This window comes from Salvelinus fontinalis, chromosome 30, assembly GCF_029448725.1.
Source record: "Salvelinus fontinalis isolate EN_2023a chromosome 30, ASM2944872v1, whole genome shotgun sequence".
Taxonomy (NCBI): domain Eukaryota; kingdom Metazoa; phylum Chordata; class Actinopteri; order Salmoniformes; family Salmonidae; genus Salvelinus; species Salvelinus fontinalis.
In genome coordinates, this window is record NC_074694.1 from 37,634,895 (window position 1) to 37,661,678 (window position 26,784).

The 26,784-nt window shown below is 44.9% G+C and overlaps 1 protein-coding gene across 2 annotated transcripts; it reads left to right on the forward strand.

Moving 5' to 3' along the window:
- Positions 1 to 114: 114 nt before the first annotated feature.
- Positions 115 to 24,825, forward strand: LOC129829161 (serine protease HTRA1B-like). 2 transcript variants are annotated; one of them, XM_055890747.1, is made up of 9 exons: positions 115 to 807; positions 8,418 to 8,517; positions 9,616 to 9,820; positions 21,128 to 21,322; positions 21,556 to 21,648; positions 22,144 to 22,258; positions 22,726 to 22,783; positions 22,881 to 22,976; positions 24,543 to 24,825. In XM_055890747.1, exons 1-9 carry the CDS (start codon positions 351 to 353, stop codon positions 24,709 to 24,711), a joined length of 1,488 nt encoding a protein of 495 aa, XP_055746722.1. In that variant the 5' UTR covers positions 115 to 350; the 3' UTR covers positions 24,712 to 24,825. The 2 variants fall into 2 exon arrangements, with proteins under 2 accessions (XP_055746722.1, XP_055746723.1); XM_055890748.1 differs by having other exon boundaries at positions 117 to 807; positions 21,616 to 21,648.
- The last annotated feature ends 1,959 nt before the right edge of the window (positions 24,826 to 26,784 follow it).

Genomic DNA, 26,784 nt, shown 5'->3' on the forward strand with positions numbered 1-26,784 from the left:
GACATTGTGTTTGTAAGGGGGTGGGTGGAGGAGGCACGCATACTGCACCCTCTGCACATCAGAAGAGTCCACCAATCGCCTGTCTTGTTTATATTGCCACAACGTGCCAGTTGCCTTTATAAACTCTGGAACCTCACACAGCAGCCTCACAGAGCGAGTTAGAGCATCTTTGTCGACTGACAGCAGTAGACCAACAAAGCTCAATTTAGTGAATAACGTCTGACATTTATTTGCAAATGTATGTAACGTTTATTTATGCAGATCAAAAAAAAAATTTGTAGAAAGTCGTAAAGTTTAAAGAGTAGTTTTGTGGCAACTTTGTACATTTTTAGATACTTTAATATTGAACAATGTTTTGGTCCGTCTTCTGCGCAACTTTTCTTCTTGCTCCTTTAGTTTGCGAGTCAAGAGCCAAGCGATATGTCATCGGCTGTCCAGATAAATGTGACAAATTTCTATGTCCCCCGATCCCTGCGGACTGTATGGCCGGCGATATCCTTGACCAATGCGACTGCTGTCCGGTCTGTGCGCACGGAGAAGGTGAGGTATGCGGCGGCACGGGGAGACTAGGGGACCCGGAGTGCGGAGAGGGCATGGACTGCTCGATATCGGACGGAATTGGGGTGTCCGCCACTGTAAGGCGTCGGGGCAAAAACGGTGTGTGCGTCTGCAAAGGTGCGGACCCGGTGTGCGGCAGTGACGGGGTGTCCTACCGAAACATCTGCGAACTGAAGAGATTGAGTAACCGGGCTCTGAAGCTTCAGCAGCCACCGATCATCTTCATACAGAGAGGAACCTGTAGCAAAGGTATGTGTCAATGTTGGAATTCAACATAATGTATCAAAATCACTGTATGTTTTGGTAGACCCATCAGCAAGCATGTACGATATTGTGCGCAAAACCATAATGTGTAAAGGGTGTAGGCCTCAACCAAATGGAGATGATATTATCCAGTGAATTGGTCTGCGGTAAATTATGCTCCCTAAATAATATGTTGCAAAGAAATGAAATGAAATGACTGTAAATATGAAGGTTCAAAGGGATCTGTTTCACAGTGGCGTAGAGCAGTTTGGACCCAGTGGTAGAGCCAGTTTGTCGAATGTATCACAATCACACCCAAGACATGTAACAGTAGCCTACCAGTCAAACTAGACAGAGCTTTAGTATGTTGAAATGTTTTTCACAAGGAGATAAGTGATGTTAATGATATCGTGTCTAAAAAAATATCTTAAGTTGTTGGTTAATAATACATTTTAATGCAGTTTGATTGACATGTCAGTGGTGTGCCTTCATGGCTGTTTTGACTAATTAAGTGACTTGTAGGGCTCCACATGCAGATAGTTTGATCTGAGTTGGCACAAAGCTGGCTGCAAACATTAGCTCTCAGCACTTCAGTACGTCAGTTAAGTGCATCTTACGCCAGAGGCCTTTCATTCCAAAGTCACATTTTATTATATTAATACAGGGTCAAAACCGTTTTGAAATCGGACTTTCTTGGGAACTTGGTGTATGCAGTGTAAATAAATACTGGCTTTCTGCCGATGTGTATAGTTGTGATGCTTGGCCTTGAGGTATATATCGAGAAAACACACACACACACACACACACACACACACACACACACACGCACACACACACACAGCTGTGAACACACCATTCACACCTAGATCAGTAGCTACAGTAGAGCCTCTCTGTTATAACTTGAGCCCTATCAGATTAGACAGACGACAGAGCACAGGAAGGTGAAATCTCAGCTCAGCCCCTGTCTGAACATTTGAGTATCCAACTCCTGCTCCCCGCTCTTCACTCCCTCCTCCTCCTCTCCCTCATTTTCATCCTCTTCCTCCTCCTTCTCCTCCCTCTCCTAACTCTTGAACACAAAACTCCGTCCCAGATTCTAGGACTCTGTTTCCCCCCTTCAGGTCAGAGGACTGGCTTACCTTGATATGAGTTTACCTCACCACCCCAAAAATAGCTGTTTCACTCAACAACCGAGCACAGGACCGCTCAGAGCTGAGTGAGGTCTCCAGGAGTTTCAGCCAAGCCAAAGATCTGGAAGGTCTCTGAGTCACATGAGCTGCTTCCACCTGTGATGTCATAGCATCTGGTCCTGATGGAGTCAGTAGATTGTATAACTTGTACCAGATGGATCCAGATCTAGGTCAAATTCTACAGTCATAGAGCCCTGTTTTGTCAACCCATTTCTTCACGAGGTGACTCGTTTCGCATTTGTACAGTACGTGTGACTGACAGACATGGATACAAGATCAACGAAACACTGTAGGTAGAAAGTTCACTGGGCTGGTGACTTAATACCTTTTGAATGGAAAGAAATGTGAATAAAATCTCCCACCATAACGTGTTTTGTACACAACAGATTTAGTTGGTTCAAATCAAATTGGTTTAGTTTTGTTTTATTTAATTGGTAGCTAAGTTAACTAATACTTAGTTAATACCTCTTTATTTATTTCTCTTGATGATGCTCTGTTCTCTGTTTGAGTGACACGATGGAGATTGCTGTGACAGACCATCTGACAGTGAAAGACCATCGCCCAGACTCTGAAGAGCTGAAGGGTGATCTGAAGGTAGTCAGATGGTCCAGACTGAAATGCAGCCTGCTACCCAGTGCGTTCAGTCGAGGGAGAGGGGCAGCTTCCGCATGGAAAAACGTAGAAACCACTGGTGTCAAGAGCATCATGGGAATAACAGTGGATGCTTGACTAGAATGCCCACGTGCAGGCATGGACACGCTGGTCACATGAATGGGCAGGGATGGATGGGTGATTGATTGATTGATTGATTGATTGACAAGCGTTGTTTCAAGGACAAGGGCACAACGTTAGCCCAGCAGAGGTTTTGATCTATTGCGAATCGTGGTAGTATTTCAATAGACTCACAGATTCTGCAAGAAATCCCTCAAACATGCAGACCGTTGGAAATGAAAAATAACTTGTTAAAGTAGATTTATTCCACACAGTTGTCTTAGACCATATCTACAGTATTAGGTCATTACAATTACCCTTCCTGCCAGCCTCTGTCTTTCTATGTTCTCACTTCACTCAGAGAGTGTGATATGAGAGGGACCCATGCGGCCAGACAGCCAAGCCAAGTGTCAGTGTCATACAGTATAACTGATGGGCACTTCAGTGGGCAAAAATAGACTGGCCATGCCCTATATTCAAGAGATCTGCTAGGCAGAGAAACCCACATCTGTAAGGGTAGTGGGATATTATTTTCTCTCTCTACGTGATTTAAATTTGGTGTGTGTGTGTGTGTGTGTGTGTGTGTGTGTGTGTGTGTGTGTGTGTGTGTGTGTGTGTGTGTGTGTGTGTGTGTGCGTGCGTGCGTGCGTGCGTGCGTGCGTGCGTGCGTGCGTGCGTGCGTGCGTGCGTGCGTGAGTACGTGCGTGCGTGTGTGTGAGTCTGTTTTCGCGCGTGTGTGTCAAGAGTTTTCTGATTCCTCTCGCATATCATCCACAAAATATGTTTATCTTGGATGATAATTCCATTATGTTTAGCTAACTGGAGTCAAAACAACATGCCACAATACTACTTCTGTATATCTATTTCCCAACCTGCCTGTGTGTCTGTTCAATCATGCTGTAGGCTTTCATTTGCACCAAAGAGATGGTGTGACTCATAGTGATTAAGAAAGTCCTCAATTTACAGCATATTCTTTGATCTTTATAAAAAGGTATTTTTATGTGATTTGATTAAAGGCCATTTTACATGGCATGCCAGAGTGCATGTCTCTATCTGCAGGTCGGGTCGAGGGAATTTTTTTAGGTCTGTGAAACTCCTTAGAATGAGATAATATTAATGGAGCTGTTAGGACCTGTTGGATGGATACCATGTTGCCAGAAGCTAATACACCACAATGCAGAGCAAGGAGAATGTCTACGCATCATCCAGCATTGTGTCTGGCGCTATCTAGTGCTATTTAGAACCTAAAATGGTTCTTTGGCTGTCGCCATAAGAGAACCTTTTGAAGAACCCTTTTTGATTCCATGTAGAACCCTTTTGGTTCCAGGTAGAACCGTTTTGGGTCCCTTGTAGGACCCTTTCCACAGAGGGTTCTACATGGAATCCAAAACGCTTCTACGTGGAACCAAAACAAGTTCTCCCTGGAACCAAAAAAGGATTCTCCTGTGGTTACAGCCCGAAGGACCCTTTTGTAACCCTTTTTTCTTAGAGTGTAGGTGTCCGTGTGACTGTCTCTGTTGTTGTGGTTGGGGGTGATTGGGAGAGCTCAGTTCAGCCCATCTGCAATGCATTATGTTTAGCCTATCATAGGTTGTGTGAGACCAAACCACACCAAATAGGGGTTTTAAAAGAACTCTTTCATCAGTTTCCGAGGTGGGTTGGAAAGGTGCTATTTATTAGAAGGAGGAAATGGAGTATAGGCCTGGAGATATTCGTTAACTGAACCGACACAGATCCAAGTGGAAGAGATGAATAACCAAAGGAAAAGGGGTAATTGCAAACGTTTTTGCATGCGCTGCAGCTGTTACCGAACCAAAGTTGTGCAAGTTAAAATAAAGTGTTTTGGTTATACAAGTTCAGATTTGAGTCACTTCCTGAGTTTTATAAGCTCAGTGAGGAGATCAGAAGACTGACCATGCTGTACAATATCTAGCGTCAAAGCGAATCTTCCAATTTCCCTGTTTCAGATTGATCTGGATTCTGTCAGTCACACTACCCTTGTGGATGTCATCAATCGAGTTGTTTATATAGTGATATAGTGATGATAGGAGGCCAAATGCGCACTTAACGGTTGTTTATACAATGGCATGGTTGAATACTTGTTTCTGATTGGCTTGAAAGGCATTATAGAGCGTGCATTATTTCCCTATAACGCACAATATATTTGCGTGGTATAATTCAATGGCTACAGTTCATTCGTACGTGTCCTATGTTTGAGCTACTTTTTAGAGCAAAATTCGAATTGATAACATAATTGGTTGAATTCGAATTTCATAATGGCATGCCAGGACTGATGGCTTGGTTAGCTAAAATAGCAAGTCTGTTTGTTTGGTTACCATGGCAACTACTGTAGCTATCTAGTAAACTTGCTAGCTACTTCGGTGGATGCTGAACACATTTCTAGCGTGGCTCTGTGTGTTCTCTGGAAAATAATGCAACTCCATAGAAGGTCAGTTCCACTCCACTAGCGCGTCGTGGAACACACCTTCCACTTTATTCATTGTTTTCCAGAGAACGCATAGCCCCTGTTGATGATCTCTTACATATTATAGAGTATACAGTATGGGATATACAGTTGAAGTCAGACATTTACATACACTTAGGTTGGAGTCATTAAAACTCGTTATTCAACCACTCCACAAATTTCTTGTTAACAAACTATAGTTTTGGCAAGTCGGTTAGGACATCTACTTTGTGCATGACACATGTAATTTTTTCCAACAATTGTTTACAGACAGATTGTTTCACTTGTAATTCACTGTATCACAATTCCAGTGGGTCAGAAGTTTACATACACTAAATTGACTGTGCCTTTAAACAGCTTGAAAGATTCCAGAAAATTATGTCAGGGCTTTAGAAGCTTCTGATAGGCTAATTGACATCATTTGAGTCAATTGAAGGTGTACCTGTGGATGTATTTCAAGGCCTACCTTCAAACTCAGTGCACCTTTGCTTGACATCTTGGGAAAATCTAAAGAAATCAGCCAAGACCTCAGAAAAACAATTGTAGACCTCCACAGGTCTGGTTCATCCTTGGGAGCAATTTCCAAACGCCTGAAGGTACCACGTTCATCTGTACAAACAATAGTATGCAAGTATAAACACGATGGGACCACGCAGCCGTCATACCGCTCAGGAAGGAGACACGTTTCTGTCTTTTAGAGTTTCACGTACTTTGATGCGAAAAGTGCAAATCAATCCCAGAACAACAGCAAAGGACCTTGGGAAGATCCTGGAGCAAACAGGTACAAAGGTATCAATATCCACAGTAAAACGAGTCCTATATCAACATAACCTGAAAGGCCGCTCAGCAAGGAAGAAGCCACGGCTCTAAAACCGCCATAAAAAAGCCAAACTACAGTTTGCAACTGCACATGGGGACAAAGATCGTACTTTTGGAGAAATGTCCTCTGGTCTGGTGAAACTGTTTGGCCATAATGACCTTCGTTATGTTTTGGAGGAAAAATGCTTGCAAGCCGAAGAACACCATCCCAACCGTGAAGAACGGGGGTGGCAGCATCATGTTATGGGGGTGCTTTGCTGCAGGAGGTACTGGTGCACTTCACAAAATGGATGGCATCAGGAGGTAGGAAAATTATGTGGATATATTGAAGCAACATCTCAAGACATCAGTCAGGAAGTTAAAGCTTGGTCGCAAATGGGTCTTCCAAATGGATAATGACCCCAAGCATACTTCCAAAATTGTGGCAAAATGTCTTAAGGGCAACAAAGCTCTGACCTCAGTTCAATAGAACATTTGTTTGCAGAACTGAAAAAGCGTGTGCGAGCACGGAGGCCTACAAACCTGACTCAGTTACACCAGCTCTGTCAGGAGGAATGGGCCAAAATTCACCCAACTTATTGTGGGAAGCTTGTGGAAGGCTACCCGAAACGTTTGACCCAAGTTAAACAATTTAAAGGCAATGCTACCAAATACTAATTGAGTGTATGTAAACTTCTGACCCACTGGGAATGTGATAAAAGCTGAATGTGATAAAATAATAAAAGCTGAATGTGATAAAATACAAGCTGAAATAAATAATTCTCTGTACTATTATTCTGACATTTCACATTCTTAAAATAAAGGGGTGATCCTAAATGAACTAAGACAGGGAATTTTTACTGGGATTAAATGTCAGGAGTTGTGAAAAAACTGAGTTTAAATGTATTTGGCTAAGGTGTATGTAAACTTCTGACTACAACTGTATATACAGTACCAGTCAAAAGTTTGGACACACCACTCATTCAAGGGTTTTTCATTGTAGAATAATAGTGAAGACATCAAAACTATGAAATAACACATATGGAATCATGTAGTAACCAAAACAGTATATTTATATTTTATATTCTAGATTCTTTAAAGTAGCCTCCCTTTGCCTTGATGCAGCTCTGCACACTCTTGGCATTATCACTCAAGGACATTCAGAGACTTGTCCCGAAGCCATTCCTGAGTTGTCTTGGCTGTGTGCTTAGGGTCGTTGTCCTGTTTGAAGGTGAACCTTCGCCCCAGTCTGAGGTCTTGAGCGCTCTGGAGCAAGCTTTTCATCAAGGATCTCTCTGTACTTTGCTACGTTCATCTTTCCCTCGATCCTGGCTAGTCTCCCAGTCCCTGCCACTGAAAACATCCCCACAGCATGATGCTGCCACCACCATGCTTCACAGTAGGGATGATGCCACGTTTCCTGTAGATATGACGCTTGGCATTCAGGCCAAAGTGTTCAATCTTGGTTTCATCAGACCAGAGAATCTTGTTTCTCATGGTCTGAGAGTCCTTTAGGTGCCTTTTGGCAAACTCCAAGCAGGCTGTCATGTGCCTTTTACTGAAGAATGGTTTCCGTCTGGCCACTCTACCATAAAGGCCTGATTGGTGGAGTGTAGCAGAGATGGTTGTCCTTCTGGAAGGTTCTCCCATCTCCACATAGGAACTCTGGAGCTCTGTCAGAGTGACCATCGGGTTCTTGGTCACCTCCCTGACCAAGGCCCTTCTCCTCTGATTGCTTAGTTTGACCGAGCAGCCAGTCTTGGTGGTTCCAAACTTCTTCCATTTAAGAATGATGGAGGCCACTGTGTTCTTGGGGATATTCAATGATGCAGAAATGTTTTGGTACCTTTCCCCAGATCTGTGCCTCGACACAATCCTGTCTCGGAGTTCTACAGACAATTCCTTCGACCCCATGGCCTGGTTTTTGCTCTGACATGCACTGTCAACTGTGCGACCTTCTAGAGATAGGTGTGTGCCTTTCCAAATCATGTCCAATCAATTGAATTTACCACAAGTGGACTCCAATCAAGTTGGAGAAACATCTCAAGGATGATCAATGGAAACAGGATGCAACTGAGCTCAATTTCGAGTCGCATAGCAAAGGGTCTGAATACTTATGTAAATAAGGTATTTCTATATATGCATTTTTTATAAATGTGCAAACATTTCTAAATACTAAAAGTCTAAATACTTTCTGAATGCAGTGTATATCTATATATAGTTTAGTGCTCAGACTTTGAACAAACATTTTATACAGATAGATACTGTGGACTGGTCCAGTCCAAGCCAAAATAATAATTTCCCCCCCAGAAATGACATATGCTCTCATTTCAGGGCTTGTATGAGATACCCTCTCATTCCAGGGCTTGTGGAAACATGGTATAACCCTGAACTAATTCCCCCGTATGTATTTGATGATATGTTAATAGTGTGTTTCTGGAATTTTTTCTCAGGCCAGGATTATCCAGACAGTCTGCGCCACAGATATAACTTCATCGCTGATGTGGTGGAGAAGATCGCTCCCGCTGTGGTTCATATTGAACTGTACCGCAAGTAAGGACCTCCCCTACTACACACACACACACACACACACACACACACACACACACACACACACACACACACACACACACACACACACACACACACACACACACACACACACACACACACACACACACACACACACACACACACACACTGACCACAGTAGATTTACAGGTATCTGGGCCGTATTCATAAAGCGTCTCCAAGTTCGAATGCTGATCAAGGATTAGGTCCTCCGTATCTTATTCATTATCATTTAGAAGTCACAACTGATCCTAGATCAGCACTGCTATACTCTGAGACACTTTGTGAATACGGGCTCAGGTATCTGATACTGTTTTTCCCAGTAAAACTTATGACAACAAAGTTACCAACTATTACCCTAATCAATTATATTGCGGTGGAGGGAGTGTTAGACATATAAATACCTATATTTAGTACTGTAGATGTCAGGCCAGATCTCCTGCCTTGCACAGCTGTGCACATAGTTGTCAGCCTGACAAAGTGGATCCTGTTGTAGCCATAAGGAGACAAACATGCTCCCCGGCCCTCCTGTTAATAAATACATCATCAGGTCATTTGTTCAAGTGATCTTCAAGAGGTATTGCGGTGAGCAAAATCCCGGTGTATGTTTGGCAGTAGTAGCATGTGGTCTCCTCATGAACATGTGGACTTACACATTTTGCAGAACAGTTCTTCTACTTGTACGTGTTTTAGGTGCAAACAGATAAATAATGTTTCCCTGTTGGCCCGTTTCCCCGTCTCACCCTCTGTCCCCCTGTCTCACCTTGTCTCTCTGTCTCACCCGCTGTCTCCCTGTCTCACCCTCTGTCCCCCTGTCTCACCTTGTCTCTCTGTCTCACCCGCTGTCTCCCTGTCTCACCCTCTGTCCCCACGTCTCACCTTGTCTCTCTGTCTCACCCTCTATCCCCCTGTCTCACCTTGTCTCTCTGTCTCACCCGCTGTCTCCCTGTCTCACCCTCTGTCCCCCCGTCTCACCTTGTCTCTCTGTCTCACCATCACTCTCTGTCTCACCCTGTGTCTCCCTGTCTCACCCTCTGTCCTCCTGTCTCACACTCTGTCTCCTGTCTGTCCTCTCCCCAGGATGGTGTTCTCTAAGCGTGAGGTGGCGGTCGCCAGCGGCTCTGGCTTCGTGGTGTCAGAGGACGGCTTGATTGTGACCAACGCCCACGTGGTGGCCAATAAGCACCGGGTGAAGGTGGAGCTGAAGAGTGGCGCCACCTTCGACGCCAAGATCACAGACGTGGACGAGAAGGCCGACATTGCCCTCATCAAGATCGACACCCCGGTATGGCCTCTTACCTCTCTCTCTTCTCCAGCCATCTCTGAATGCACTGGTGCTTATTTTTTTATTTTTTTTACAAGCTCTTCTGTTGACCTCAACCTCGCTTTTCTCTCTCTCTTTAACTCCCTCCTTTCCTATCTAGCTCGCCATCTTGATCTCGCTCGCGCACTTGCCCTCTCCCTCTCTTGCCCTCTCCCTCTCCATCTCTTTCTCTGAGATGGTGCCAGAGAACAGGAATGCAATGGAGAGATTAAGAGCGGCTATTAATGGAGTAGACAAATATCATAAGTCTTTTTTAGATAGTCTTTCATCTGCCAACACAGACGGGATTCATTTATTTATGGCCGACAAATTCCTGCATGAAAAAATGGTCTTCATAATATTCTTGGAGCAGGCCAGGTTTAATATATTAGCATGGCGGGATTGTTGATGTAGGGCGCCTCAGCAACGAACATTATTAATTGTAAAAACGGTGAAAAACATTCAAGAGCAGGAGGGTCTTTTTGTGCTATGATTTAGATGGAATTTACTGTTTTTAGCCTTGCTAGCACACGCTACCGCCCTCCTGAAGTGTATTACCAGTCGGCACCACACGAAAAGCTAGCTATTTGCTGGTGCAAGTGGGTACACTTCAGGCTGCAGAGTAAGTTTCACACATCCCCATGTGTTATACGTGCGTGCATGTGTATGTGTGGGTGTGTGTCCGGAGCATGGCAGGCTTCTTTCTGTGCCACCTTGCTGTCAATCCTCTCAGGCCTCTGGCTTATTCCTGGATGCTGCTCGATAGCTTGTCACTTTTTATGTGGCAACTGCAAGATTCAACATAATAAACCCTCTTCTGAAAGTTTTTTTTCAAGTCTGAGCATGGACAGTGTGTTTTTTCTTCTCCCATAATGACTTCAGGTCTCTTTAATAGTTAGGAACTGTTCCACTGTTCTCAGTACAGTATTAGTTCTGGAGGCCTGTAAGTTCCAGATAACATCTGACCCTTAGAGACCTAAATTGTTGAATGTCATTAAATGACAATTACACTGTAATAACCCCACCATAAACACAGAAAGAACCATTAGGAGAGAACCCAAGGACTGACTGACCCCTTCCAGACGGAGTGACCAAACTCCCTGACCCTGTCCTGGAGCACGAGGTGGAAAGAGGTAATGGCGTTGGTGTAATGGCGGCTGCAGGTCTGTGTCCACTTGGGCCACGGTGGTAGCTAGCCTGCGGATCGTCCTTAAAGCGGCGCCGGAGCCACACAGACGCACCCTGCTGGACGGGTATCTGCGTGTGCCTTAGTTTGCTCGCTGCTCCTCTTTCCATCACGTCAGAGGATGAGTCTGCGCAAGCTTCGGCGGCGTCAATGGACAGGCAGTCTCCTGTTGGCAACAAGGACATGACTATGCTTCTCTGTGTCTCTCGCTGCTTAGTGACTGACGGACTAAATGGCTGAGTGGATCTGGGTCATGGCGGTGCTAATCGCCAGTGTTCTCTTTAGTCTGCATGGCTGTTGAGGTCCTACACCTTCTGGGCATGTGCAAACAGAAAGCTGGAACTCTCTCTTGTCTTGACTTTAATAACCCTAGATGGTTGACGATACAGTAAGAGCTAGGTGTTGCTGTTACCGTATTATAATTGTATGGATTGCCTGGAATACAGTGCATTGTGAAATGATTCACCCCCCTCTGCATATTTGCTATTTTGTTGCCTTACAACCTGGAATTAAAAAGATTTTTGGGGGTTTGTATCATTTGATTTACCTTTTTTACTTTTAATTTTGAAAAAAACAAGAAATATGACAAAAAACTGAACTTGAGCATGCATAACTATTTACCCCCCCAAAGTAAATACTTTGTAGCACCACCTTTTGCTGCAATTAAAGCTGCAGGTCTCTTGGGATATTTCTCTATATGCTTGGCACAACTAGCCACTGGGATTTTTGCCCATTCTTCAAGGCAAAACTGCTCCAGCTCCTTCAAGTTAGATGGGTTCCTGCTGGTGTACAGCAATATTTAAGTCATACCACAGATTCTCAATTGGATTGAGGTCTGGGCTTTCACTAGGCCATTCCAAGACATTTAAATGTTTCCCTTTAGACCACTCAAGTGTTGTTTTAGCAGTATGCTTAGGGTCATTGTCCTGCTGGAAGGTGAACCTCCGTCCCAGTCTCAAATCTCTGGAAGACTGAAGACTAAAGAATTTCCCTGTATTTAGCTCCATCCATCATTCCTTCCATTCTGACCAGTTTCCCAGTCCTTGCCGATGAAAAACATCCACACATCATGATGCTGCCACCACCGTGCTTCACTGTGGGGATGATGTTCTCGGGGTGATGAGAGGTGTTGGGTTTGTGCCAGACATAGCGTTTTCCTTGATGGCCAAAAATATCAATTTTAGTCTCATCTAACCAGAGTACCTTCTTCCATATTTGGGGAGTCTCCCACATGCCTTTTGGCGAACGTGTTTGCTTATTTTTTTCTTTAAGCAATGGCTTTTTTCTGGCCACTTCCATAAAGCCCAGCTCTGTGGAGTGTACGGCTTAAAGTGGTCCTATGGACAGATACTCCAATCTCCGCTGTGGAGCTTTGCAGCTTCTTCAGGCTTATCTTTGGTCTCTTGGTTGCCTCTCTGATTAACGCGTTCCTTGCCTGATCCATGAGTTTTGGTGGGCGGCCCTCTCTTGGCAGGTTTGTTGTGGTGCCATATTCTTTCCATTTTTTTATAATGGATTTAATGGTGCTCCGTGGGATGTTCAAAGTTTCGGGAAACAAAATGTATAACCCATCCCTGATCTGTACTTAGAGCTCCTTGGTCTTCATGGTGCCCCTTGCTTAGTGGTGGTGCAGACTCTGGGGCCTTTCAGAACAGGTGTATATATACTGAGATCATGTGACAGATCATGTGACACTTAGATTGCACACAGTTGGACTTTATTTAATTAATCATGTGACTTCTGAAGGTAATTGGTTACACCAGATCTTATTTAGGGGCTTCATAGCAAAGGGGGTGAATACATATGCACACACCCCTTTTCTGTTTTTAATTTCTTACATTTTTTTGAAACAAGTAATTTTTTTCATTTCACTTCACCAATTTGGACTATTTTGTGTATGTCCATTACATGAAATCTAAATAAAAATTCATTTAAATTACAGGTTGTAATGTAACAAAATAGGAAAAACGGCAAAGGGATGCATACTTTTGCAAGGCACTGTATATCCTGTACATGTCTCGGTCTCCGTGAACTTTAGAGGAAGCCTGGACATCAGTGTTAAACAACTGATCCTCTTTAGCACAAATTATAGTCCTCCATTGCATAGCCTATTGACAATGATGAAACATGTTTTCCGGAAATGCATAAATATTTTCAGTGATGCTATCTGCACACTGTATAATTATGGCCCTTGGGACTCGGCTGAGGAAGTTCACTAATCTTAATACATGACCACAGTGGGACGAAGGTTGGAGAGGCAGGAGAGTCGAGCTAAGGCTGATATCAGAGGGAAAACATGTATAGTACATAGACTGTTACGTGATAGATTTGATAGCTGTCGTACTGTTGGAGTTCTCTATGGAGGACAGATAGGTACAGTACATAAGGTTACAGGGAACCTTGCCAAAGTCACTCATTCCTGAGGAAAGAACGAACATCAAGCAGACTATAATAAATACTGGTTGGGGAAATGTGTCCATGTGTAAATGTCACTAAGTGAATTCCTATGGATGAGTCACTTCCAAATGCTGTGTACAGTTCTGTCAAACTACAGGAGTGCCGTGGTTAATCATAGTCCACACAACAAGAGAAGCCTTTGTTTTTCTGGCGATGGCTCTCTGTTGTTGTGGTGGCTGGGTTTTTATGTGGTTCATGTGATCTTCTGCGCTGTGTCATTGGAAGACCGTTCACACAAAAACAGACCTGCGATGTAGTGTCTCCCTTGTAGTATTAGTACTTCGTCTTCTGCACGACGCCTCGGCCAATATTATGCCCTCTTACCATCATAAAAGTTTGTACTTTTTGAAAATCCTTCCGTTCTTCATGTCTGCGCGGTGTCTTTGTTCAGCAGAAATTCTAGTCTAGATTTGGTAATCGTCCAACATGGATTCTATGGGCACAAAGGGCCATTGATTCTAGTCTAGATTTGGTAATCGTCCAACTTGTATTCTATGGGCACAAAAGGCCATTGATTGTAGTCCCTCAATGCCATCAAGAACTGCATCCATTAGAGTATATTGTTACCATGCTCGTTAATCAAACATCTACATTAACATATAATTGAAGGGGCCCTCAACTGTCCTTTTCATTTCCCCGGATCTGTACAGCACAGAACATTTCCTGGGGCCGTGCTTCCTGCATCCAGGAGGATAGGGTCCCTAACTGTGCTACATAACCACCATCTGGAGGGCATTACACATCATACTGAATGAACTGCCTTGAGCTCTCTGTGCAGTAGCAGTACATGGGATACCACTGCTTCACATATGTCAAAGGACTCTTCTACCTTTCCTTCTTAAAACCTTTAGAGGATCGCTGTTAATCTAACTGCACTGTCCAATTTACAGTGGCTATTACAGTGAAAGAACACCATGCTATTGTTTGTGGAGAGTGCACAGTTATGAACATGACAATGTATCAATAAACCAATTAGGGACATTTTGGCAGCCATGACACAACATTTTTAACAGGAATGCAATGGATCATTGGATCAGTCTAAAACTTTGCACACACACACACACACACACACTGCTAAATTGCACCTAAACTGGAATAATGCATTATGACCTTTCTCTTGCATTTCAAAGATGATGGAACAGATCTAATATGTTATATTCTCCTACATTCATTTCACATTTCCACAAACTTCAAAGTGTTTGCTTTCAAATGGTACCAAGAATATGCATATCCTTGCTTCGAGTCCTGAGCTACAGGCAGTTAGATTTGGGTATGTCATTTTAGGCGAAAATTGAAATAAAGGGTCTGATCCTTAAGAGGTGTGATCTTCACCTGAAATAGTCTCAAATAAACCAGACCTGTTTATATGAAGGCCGTTGAGTAGTCAGATGTACTGTAAAGAGAAAGAGCCTGGTGCCATGTGGTTCACAGGTGGAGGCGTATTACTGTATGCATTAATATTAGATAATGGTTACGAAGAGCTTGTTTCCGCTGGTCAGCAAAGTGATGTTGTCCAACTCTGTGGCCAGAGTTAACCCTCTGTTACACTGCTACTGTTGACAATGACAGCCTGAATTCTAACTTGAAATTTGCGTGCGTTTACGTAACTAACGTTTTCACATCAATCATTCGTTGATGTCAATGAGAGATTTTACAGACATCAAGTTAAGATACGGTTGGTCTGAAGACCCCGTTGAGAAACTTTGTTGAATCGTCTTGACAGAGACAGATTCGTCTCAGCAGCCCCACACAGATGGCGGAGTATGGTGAATCAATCGAAAACATGGATAAAGTAAACAAGTTTTAGGTAACACTAAACAGCTGTTAAACCTCTACCATACAGTTGTCTCTCCATCCAGCAGATGTTGTCTTTATCCTGCTACACTTTTTTTCCATGTTCCTGACTAATCCGATAAGCTATAAAAAAGAATAGAGTCGCACACTCTATGTATAAACTCCCAGTAATTCTAAAGCACTGTCATAGCTGTCGCTCTCCTCATCCTCGGAAGAGGTGAGGAGAGAAGGATCTTCTGACCAAAATGCGGAGTCCGGGAAATATGCCATCTTTATTTATTAATAACGAAAACTGATGACACGAAAACAAACACTTTCAAAACTTACAAAATAACAAAACGACGTACAACGGAACCTGAACATAAACTTACATAGACAAACGTAAACTCACGAACAGGAACGGACATCGAAACATACGAACAGCCCAACAGCTCCAAAAGTGAATATATCGAACACAAACGAAGACATCACCAGAGACAATCACCCACAAACCAGCAGTGAAAATGCCCTACCTAAATATGACTCTTGATTAGAGGAAAATGCAAACCACCTGCCTCTAATCAAGAGCCATACCAGGCAAACCGAAACCAACATAGAAACAGATAACATAGACTGCCCACCCAAAACACATGCCCTGACCATAAACACATAAAAAACAACATAAAACAGGTCAGGACTGTTACAAGCACAGTGATGCCGAAACGTTGGTGATTTACCAAATAAATGACTGGGAGTTTACATCAAATCATTTTCTCTGGGTGTGCGCCAACTCATGTTTTCTATTCGACCATGACTAATCCAAACCACAGAGAAGAGAAGGGCCCAGCCCATCCCAGCCCATAGGCAGACTCATACCTGTGGTTGTATCCACCTAGTCAATGTGTGCCAATCAAACAAGTTCAAAGAGAGAGATGGATATTTATTTTTTTGTGACACTGGCATCAACAAAGTCATCGCTCAGTCGGAGTGCCTCATCCTAGCATTCTTTCCGTGGTTCTGTCTTGTCCATCTCGTGTGGAACCCTTAACATCCATCTCTCTCCATGGCGTGCGGTAAGACTTCGAAACCAGGGTAAAGCCCGCACTCTACTTAAGAGGACATTTGTAACATATGTGTCATTCATTTGGAGTGGAGTCTGTTGGACACAAGAGAGGCAAGCTCTAGTGGTGTGGAACAGAGATGAAAGACCCAATACATGCCTCCGCCGGACGCTGGCGTTCCCAGGCTTGTGTTTCTCTCTTGGCTCTGAATGATGTCTTTGGGGCTGTGTTGCACCCTCAGGGACATGAAGGTTTCAGGAAAAAGATTCCCCGATTGCAAATGTCTGGGAGATTTTGTGTCGTACTGTTTAAGGCCTCAGTGACATCTGTCTGGAGGGATTTGCTGTATCTCTTATTAACTGGAAAGAAAAAGTGACGTGGTAAGTTTGTCTAGAACTGCTAAGTCCATAGCAACAAACAGTTGAGAGCAACAAACAGAGTCGGGTCCTGAAAACGTAAACTCAGAGTCTGAGTGTTTGAATGGGATTTACTGACCTTGTCCCTGATCTAGGAACAGCCAGTCACAGGCTTTTCCATCTGCCTGGACTGAAAATTGATATTCTAGTCAAAATCTGGGATTGATGAGCCTTTATTGGAATGGGTTATATAAGTGTGTGAGTGAGTGTGTGTGTGTTTTGTTTTTCCCCTTTTCAGCAGCCTCGGAGAGCATTTGTCATCGGTTGAAAGTTGGTTTGAGGAAAGATCACATCAGCAGAAAGAGGGAAATGATGAATCACTTCAGATGCTCATCCTTGCTATGGTCTGTGCCAAGTCCAATGGCCCCATTTCTTGAAGTTAGGCCATTTTCCCATTTGGCTTTCCTCAGACAGGAGACAGCCAGACCTGCGTAACCCCTTAGGAACCTTGTCCAGGTCAGTCACAGACGGGTCCTGTGGACTAATAGAGTTATGACAGACTTCAATCTTATTTTCAGAGGAAGCCCTCACCATGCATGATCGTCTCAATGTGAAGAACAGCTCTTGCCTGGGGACAGGAAGGGTTTTTACACTAGAGGAAGTGGAAAAGGTGTTTGCCAGACTGGAGAGCCACACAAGGAGAGAGAGAGAGGGGGGGGGGGGCTGTGGGAACACTGTACACTCAGCTGTGGCCTTAGCAGATAAAATAGATAGTCTCTACTGGCCTGTATGCAAGCAGAGACAGAATATTGTGTAGAGTGTGCACGTGCGTGTGTGTGTGTGCGTGTTTGAGGGGTGTGTCTGGAGCATGGCAGGCTTCTTTTTGTGCCACCTTGCTGTCAATCCTCTCAGGCCCCTGGCTTATCCCTAGATGCTGCTCAATAGCGTGTGACTTTTTTATGTGGTTTGCAACAGCAAGTTTCGACATCATAAATCCACTTCTGAAGAGTTTTTAGCGTTTGTCTCTGATAAAGTCTGACAATGGACTGTGTTTGCATGTGTAACGGACTTAAGAACGTACCGTAAGCTCACTCCACAGCTAGCTTGAAATGTCGCAGATGGAGCCATCTAATTGTGGCCTTTTGAGTGGCTCAAGCCGTTGGAACGTGGGCAAGGAGGGCAGTCCCGTATGTTAGCAAAGCAGAGGTCCCGAGTTCGAACCAGGTATGAACCGCATTGGCGGTGGAAGTGGTACTCGCTAAGCAAGCAATCTGACGTCCAGAACACGAGCGCGTGAGTGCGCACAGCTAGAAGTAATTATGATAAGGGAGGAAAAGTAAGGTCCTCCCTTTCCTGGCAGGAGAACGTAGCAGTAGCAGAATGAGTTTTCCAAAAGGATGTGTGATTGACCTTGAAAACAAACGGGTAAATCTGGGATAAAACAGGGTGTACACTAGCTCCTTGACAGCTTTACTGTGTTGTTCATCCCAAATGGAAACACAAGCTGCTTTTCAAAAGGTACTTTTTGGAATGTTTGCAAACAATTTGACGATAGACAATATTTAACATGCAGTTCTGGATTTATTATATGTGTATAACACTCTTTGCTTTTATTGGCAATCACAGTCCTGTAGTCTATTATTTATAGTATATTATAAACTGGGTGGTTCGAGCCCTGAATGCTGATTGGCTGACAGCCGTGGTAAATCAGACAGTATACCATGGGTATGACAAAACATGTATTTTTACTGCTCTAATTACGTTGGTAACCAGCTTATAATAGCAATAAGGCACCTTGGGGGTTTGTGGTACAGTATTTGGCCAATATACCACGGCTAAGGGCTGTATCCAGGCAATCTGCGTTGTATCGTGCATAAGAACAGCCCTTAGCCATGGTATATTGGCCATATACCACTCCCCCGAGGTGCCTTATTGCTTAATTGTGTCTTTTATATTTAATTTCGGCATTAATCAGCACTGAGCAAATCAATCTACAGTAACTCTGTTGGTGGTCTGACTGTTCAGTCCCCATTGGCTCAGGTCCAGACACATAGATACAAACACAAACACGTCCAGGCCTGACAGACCAAGCTCACACACAAACACACACACACTTTGCCAACAGGTGCCTCGTCAATCACCTTAGCAGCAACAGACAGCAGCATTGACTAATGGCTCTCTTTCTGCAGAAGACTCCCATATCTGACACTCCCCCTGCAGCCCCCCGCAGTCTAGCCATTGGCCATTGTCCCCTGACCCCCCTGTATTTATCCCCCCCCCCCCCCCCCTGACAGCCTGGTCATTTCCACTGGCACACACAGACCTGTCTCTCACCATTCCACACGGGCACTGTATCAGCCTCAGCAGCAAATGTAATCCCAGTCACTGAGAGTTGACCGAGGTTCCCTACTAACAAGGGAGCTCAAAAACATTAGGAAAAAATGCACATGTGCACCAGCGATAAGTCTCGGGTCCGGTTACTCAATTTAATACTCAAGGACAGACAAGTAGTTTTGCTGCCCTGCATCCCTGCATTCGCTATATAGTGCACTACTTTTGACCAGAGCCCTATGGGCACTATAGGGAATAGGGTGTCATTTGAGACAGAACCAAAGACAGACCATGTGTAGCCTTCCCCTCACCTTGCAAGCAAATATTTCATAATTGCATCTCACAACCGCAGTTAGTATTTTATTTTCCAAGGTAATTCCTTACAGTACATGGAGGGTATTTTACAGGATGTTTGCGAGAGGCGAGCCTCTGCACGTCTTCACAGTAACAGTTAGACTGATCTGTGGGTGGATTGAGTTCATTGCGTTGGGTGCTTGTTGGGACTGGGGGGGGGGCCAGCTGTCTCGAGCGGATGAAGGGGGATGATGGAGGAGGGTAGAGGGGAGTGGAAGGGTTGGAGGTGGATGGAGGAGGGGAGACGTGTGGTCTGATAATGCATCTGTGAGTACAACACCGTGGATTGCAAAACACTTCCTGTCTGTCAGTCTGTCTCTCGCCGCCTGGAGAAAACAGTGGCACTCAAAGCCCTCGTCCTCACTAGACTAGAGCGATATGCACCAGGTACCTTAAGACTCTGCAGATTGAAGTATACAGCGCACGGTACTGTACTATACGTGAGTCGTTTGCCTCCGGAGGTAGATATAATCCTGAGACACTGTATCTTTTCAAACTTGTATTCAGATGCCATTATCTTGGGAGTTCTATGGTCCTGATCTATACCTGGCTGGATCTCAAGTGTACTACTGTCATTTTGTTTCTTGTCATTTACTGTTTTCATGGACTCATTTGAGGAATTACTAGGAAATGTTTAGGAAGTGGAATCTTGATCAAGTGATGGCCAGGCCACATCCGCAGTGGGTCCCACAGGAAACTCGGATTCCAGCCTTGTGTATGATACTAATTCACTAAGATGGCCTGTGCTAGATGGTGTATGACTGTGTGTGTGTACGGTATCTTACAGTATGTGTGTAACATCAACACAGACAAAACTGTCCAACTCCAAATATACAGTAGTATTATAGTACTCTTATAGTAGTACTATAGTATTATCTCACTGTGTGTATGTAAAAAACAAATCCTAGACTCTGTAACCCAGTAAGTGTGACAGTGTGACAGATGGGTGGCAGAAAGACACATTGGCAGACATGTCACCATGTGCCAAAAGCCATTCCTCCCAGTCCCATTCCATCCACCTGACCCCCTTCCTGGAATGTGTTCGTTTATCCGACTTCCAGCCCATCTGGTAGAGTGCTTAGGGCTGTCGGCCAGAGAGCGGCCTGCTATTCCTGTGTCAGGTCTGGATGTCAGGTCTGGATTCCTGGAGCACTGAGCCCAGGGTGTCTGGGGGGGGGGGGGGGGGGGGCAATGGTTCCTCTTCTCATATACTGTGACTGTATCCTCATCGCAAAGTTCCCTGACCCCGCTGCCCTGTCCTATTAATATGAAGGTCTGGTGTAACCTAGCCACGACCTACCATAGATCCAACCGTAGAACTCCAATCCATTCTCCTGGCGTTGTTAATGGATTTTGTCCATTGTAGATTGTGCCATTGAGATGGATGAAGTGTTGGTTCACTGTCTTGATATGTTTTCAGAAAGCATGCAGAGTGCGCCGACGTCACGGCACATCATAGCTTCAGGCATCACAACTTCCTTTTGATAGATTTTTGTGGAACTTTATGTTGACCTCCCATATGTATTTCAACTGGCGCTGGGCTATTTCTGTGGTACATAAACAAACAGAATGTAGCATAGGCACTTCAGGTGTGTCTCCAAAGAGGGGTGGTCTTGTTACCGTAGATACCGTACGCATTGTTTCTGTTCAGAGCGCACAGTACATTTCTACATGCAATATGTTTCTTTGTCCCCCTTTTTTTTGTGACGATCACAGGATGAAATCTATGTGAACACCTTGACTGATCTGAGTCCCGTGTCCCTTTGTTTAGATGAAGCTGCCGGTGCTGCTGCTGGGTCGTTCAGCTGACCTCAGGCCTGGTGAGTTCGTGGTGGCCATCGGCAGCCCCTTCTCCCTGCAGAACACGGTCACCACAGGTATTGTCAGCACCACCCAAAGAGGAGGCAAGGAGCTGGGCCTGAGGAACTCTGATATGGAATACATCCAGACGGACGCTATCATCAACGTGAGTGATACGTACACATCATCAGACAGACAGACACACACACACACACACACACACACACACACCCTGACATACACACACACACACACACACACACACACACACACACACACACACACACACACACACACACACACACACACACACACACACAGCTGTGATCTATATAAGCACATGGCATTTAGTTGTGGAACACACAACAGTAGCTCCTCCTTATTTTCCCCATTACACAGGAAGGAAGTATAGATCTACCATCTGATCATCCCTTTAACCTGAATGCTGTTCCTTTTCAGTATGGGAACTCTGGCGGACCCCTGGTCAATCTGGTAAGATATCATTTGTTATTGATGAGGATTGCATCTCTTAGAATATGTTTCATGTAAATCTATAAGACGTCTGGGGGATGTATTTGAATAAAGACGCCTCCGAAGGGGGATAGATAAGGCTATATGAATGCAGTTACACGTTACAGCATTTAGTGATAGCACCATTGTTTTTATCCACATAAGTAAAGACCTATGTTTCCTCAAAAGCAGCGTTTAGTAGGTTTTATTTGAAAACGTGGCATTAAATACATATCAGTGGAGCTAAATGAGCTGTTAGAGTGAAAGTGGGACTAGACTAAGAGACCTCTGTGTGTGTGTGTGTGTGTGTGTGTGTGTGTGTGTGTGTGTGTGTGTGTGTGTGTGTGTGTGTGTGTGTGTGTGTGTGTGTGTGTGTGTGTGTGTGTGTGTGTGTGTGTGTGTGTGTGTGTGTGTGTGTGTGTGTGTGTGTGTGTGTGTGTGTGTGTGTGTGTGTGTGCGTGTTGTTCCTGTCTTCAGGACGGAGAGGTGATTGGGATCAACACACTGAAGGTGACAGCAGGAATCTCCTTCGCCATCCCCTCAGACAAGATCCGTCAGTTCTTGGCCGAGTCCCACGGCAGACAATCTAAAGGTAGGACTGTGACGATTATGGATATTTAGGTAACAATTCATTGTCATTTAACTTGCCAAAGGTGTTGTCATAATTGTCTTTTGAATTTTTTTATTTAAGGTTTTGAGATTGCAATGCGTCATACATTAATGCGCATTTGAAAATAACCTACGACATGCCTAATGAATACAACTCAGCTTTGGTGACACCCCCGTTTAAAAAAACAAATGGTTTAGACTGCTATTGGGTTATTTCTATCTACTTGAAAATAAAGTTGAAACCGCCCCACTCATAAAAGGCATGTATTAAGACGCTTATGACAACTTATTTGTACTTTTAGGGTTATTGTTGGTTAGACGACTATACGGACATTGTGCTAGACCTATCTAAAGGTTCACACCCATGGCTTTGATCAGGTACTGCATATTACATGTTCAATGATTATCATCTTGATAATGCTTATGCAGTATGTATCCTCTTTTCTTTAGGTAAATTATTACCAAAGAAGAAGTATATCGGTGTGAGGATGATGACTCTCACTCCAACGTAAGTTTCAGCCAGCCAGGTTCATCTTGTGAATTCAATTCTTCCAAATACTTCTGGCACATTAAACACTTATCTCTCTATTTTCATTGGGTCATAGGCTTGCAAAGGAGCTGAAGGAGAGAACATCAGACTTCCCTGATGTTACCTCAGGGGCATATGTCATCGAGGTCATCCCAAAAACACCAGCTGAGACGTAAGTAGTAGTTTACTGAGAGCTGAACCAGAAGTCTGTGGAACGACTCAAATCAGTACAAACGTGAGCCAACAGTTCAAGTCGTCATTGAGGACTCCTTTGGTAGTTGGCTAAAGGCTTCCGCATGCTTCGGTTCGGCTGGCACTGTTTGTCCATCTTGAGATGCCGTAGTCAGAAATCTGTCATTCATTTTTACATTTTTGCAGAGGAGACCTTAGTCATTCAATTTGACATCTAAGATGTTCCGTGCAATATTTCTCAAGTGAAAAAAATGTGCATTAAAATGAGTCAACAGCCTCCCGGGTGGCGCAGTGGTCTAGGGCACTGTATCGCAGCGCTAGCTGTGCCACCAGAGACTCTGGGTTAGCGCCCAGGCTCTGTCACAGCCAGCCGCGACCGGGAGGTTCGTGGGGCGACGCACAATTGGCCTAGCGTCGTCCGGGTTAGGGAAGGGTTTGGCCGGTAGGGATATCCTTGTCTCATCGTGCACCAGCGCCTCCTGTGGCGGGCCGGGCGCAGTGCGCGCTAACCAAGGTCGCCAGGTGCACGGTGTTTCCTCCGACACCTTGGTGCGGCTGGCTTCCGGGTTGGATGCGCGCTGTGTTAAGAAGCAGTGCGGCTTGGTTGGGTTGTGTTTTGGAGGGCGCATGGCTTTCGACCTTCGTCTCTCCCGAGTCCATACGGGAGTTGTAGCGATGAGACAAGATAGTAACTACTAACAATTGGATACCACGCAATTGGGGAGAAAAGGGGGTAAAATTTAAAAAATATATAAAAAATCAACTCCAGCTTCCAGTCTTACAATCATTGAATTACACAAACACATTACCATTGTTGACCATTGACCGACGACAGGGTGTAGGCTTCGGCTCCCGAACTTTGTCTTGCATTGAGAAAATGTTTTGTGTGCACCAACACCCGGAAAACATCTTGCCGAAGACCAAAATGAACAAAAACATTACAAATTGTCATACTATACGCACAAACTGTTTCGGATAGGAAGCATGCAGACGCTGTAGTCTCTTCTAGTCTCTTAAAGGTTGCTTGGAGGTCCTTGTCCTCTGGTCTTAAAAATAGACTGGCCTCATAGCACAATGAATTAGCATTTCATGACCACATAAACAGCATGATAGGGAGGTTACTCACTCCTACAGCATGATATCTAGGTTACTCACTCCTACAGAATGCACTGTCTTTGTATATTTTTTGTGGCCACATAAAATCATTTGTGCTGAGGCAGCAGTCTCCTGCTGAAGGAAATTAATGGCTTTCCTTTTGTCTGATGGGTATTTGTGGTAACGAGGGCGCTTAGATTTCTCATAGACTATGGTCAGATTTTGTTTCTCACAGTGTCTAAAAAGAATGTTACTGCCTTTGTAAGTTCATTTAGCTTTTTTTGGAATAGGGAAAACTCTTTCCTCACAGACGTAAGAGGGTCTATTTATATTCTGTGGGTTGAAACCTAATGGTATACACTTCTTAGAGAGTCCTACGTACTCTACTTTATATCAGTAAAGCACATTTCTTTGTTGCTACATGCTCCTAACTCCTCTCTCCTCTCCACAGAGGTGGTCTGCAGGAGAGTGACGTCATAATCACCATCAACAGCCAGCGAATCACCTCGGCCAGTGATGTCAGCAGCTCTATCAAGAGGGACGACACGCTGCGAATGGTGGTCCGGCGGGGGAACGAGGACATCATGCTCACCGTCGTCCCCGAGGATATTGACCCTTGACCTCTCAGCAACCACGAGCTGGTTCTCAGTGTTTAAAACCACGGACTTAAACCGGGATGGTGTGTCTGGATCCACACCCTACCATAGAACCTGTAACTACTAGTGCCCCCCCCCCCCCCCACTTCAAACTACAGAGGCCTGTGAGGCCCACGCCGAACCCTCTGGGAACTCAAATGCATCCAGGGCAATACAGACATATTTTAGCACCCTGTTACTCTTTTGTATTCAAATGTTTTCCTTATGTATGAGTCAAAAAGACACTTCGCTCTCAGTGAAACTGATTATTGCCATCACGTTTGTTCTTATACTCCACTAACGTCCTTGCACAGAGTACCCACCTCAATCAGATAGAAAAGTGGGTGTCACAGATTACCGTAGTTTTGTAGTTGTTTTTGTTACTGCTGATATTGTTGTGTTTTTTTTTTTAAACTGTATTTCTCTTGATATGTTTTGACGAAAATTTCACAGAGGGAATAAAAAGATTTTGGGAAAAAAAACCTGGTGTTCGTTACTGTTCTGAAAATCCTAACTCTTGACTACACGAATGTTGACAGTTGAACTATACACATCTAGTAAAGTCACACACTAGCCCAGTGTACACATCCAGCTTGGCTGCTCTACACACTGTCCGGCTGCTCCCTCTGTATGGTTCGGGAGCCGGACCGCCTGTATGCCACTGCTCAGCCAATAGGGGAGAAGAATACTGCCAAGGTCCAACCCAAGGGGATTGGATGTACCGACCGGAATTGCTAGACACAGGTCAGACATTACTAATCAACGACAATCAACTCCAGCTTCCCGTCTTACAGTACCGCGAGCCTTGCCTTGCCAGTTTCGCCTGAATGAGAATGTAACGGCTGTCTCTCTCCTCATCCTCGGACGAGGTGAGGAGAGAAGGATCTTCAGACCAAAATGCAGCTTGAGGGAAATAAGCCATCTTTTTATTTATAACGATAATGGCAACACGAAAAACAAAACACTTTCAAAAATACAAAACAAGAAAACGACGTAGACGAAACCTGAACATAAACTTACATAACTACACGTAACACTTACGGACAGGAAACATACTACATCGAAACGAAACGAACAACCGAAACAATCCCGTATGGTGTAAGACATAACACAGACACAGGAGACAATCACCCACAAACAAACAGTGAGAACGCCCTACCTAAATATGACTCTTAATTAGAGGAAAACGCAAACCACCTGCCTCTAATCAAGAGCCATACCAGGCAACCCAAAACCAACATAGAAACAGATAACATAGACTGCCCACCCAAAACACATGCCCTGACCATAAACACATAAAAAACAACATAAAACAGGTCAGGACCGTTACAGAACCCCCCCCCCCCTCAAGGTGCGAACGCTGGGCGCACCAGCACAAAGTCCAGGGGAGGGTCTGGGTGGGCAGTTGACCACGGGGGTGGCTCCGGCTCAGGACGCTGTCCCCACACCACCATAGTCACTCCCCGCTTCTGTCTTCCCCTCCCAATGACCACCCTAAAACTCACATCCCCTAAATAAACGGCCAGCACCAGGAGAAGGGGCAGCACCGGGACAAGGGGCAGCACCGGGACAAGGGGCAGCACCAGGATAAAGACCAGCACCGGGATAAGGGGCAGCACCGGGACAAGGGGCAGCACCGGGACAAGGGGCAACACCGGGACAAGGGGCATCACCGGGACAAGGGGCAACACCGGGACAAGGGGCAGGTCCCGGCTGATATACTCTGGCAGATCCTGGCTGAGGGACTCTGGCAGGTCTATGCAGGCTGACGGCTCTCGACGCTCATGGCAGGCTGACGGCTCTCGACGCTCATGGCAGGCTGACGGCTCTCGACGCTCATGGCAGGCTGACGGCTCTCGACGCTCATGGCAGGCTGACGGCTCTCGACGCTCATGGCAGGCTGACGGCTCTCGACGCTCATGGCTCTCTGACGGCTCTGGCTGCTCATGGCTCGCTGGCGGCTCTGGCTGCTCATGGCTCGCTGGCGGCTCTGGCAGATCCTGTCTGGTTGGCGGCTCTGGCAGATCCTGTCTGGTTGGCGGCTCTGGCAGATCCTGT

Coding starts and splice junctions, on each gene's coding strand:
- LOC129829161 (XM_055890747.1), top strand. CDS start 351: ATGTTTTGGTCCGTCTTCTGCGCAACTTTTCTTCTTGCTCCTTTAGTT. Junction 808..8,417: donor GAGAGGAACCTGTAGCAAAG/GTATGTGTCAAT, acceptor ATTTTTTCTCAG/GCCAGGATTATCCAGACAGT. Junction 22,784..22,880: donor ATGATGACTCTCACTCCAAC/GTAAGTTTCAGC, acceptor ATTGGGTCATAG/GCTTGCAAAGGAGCTGAAGG.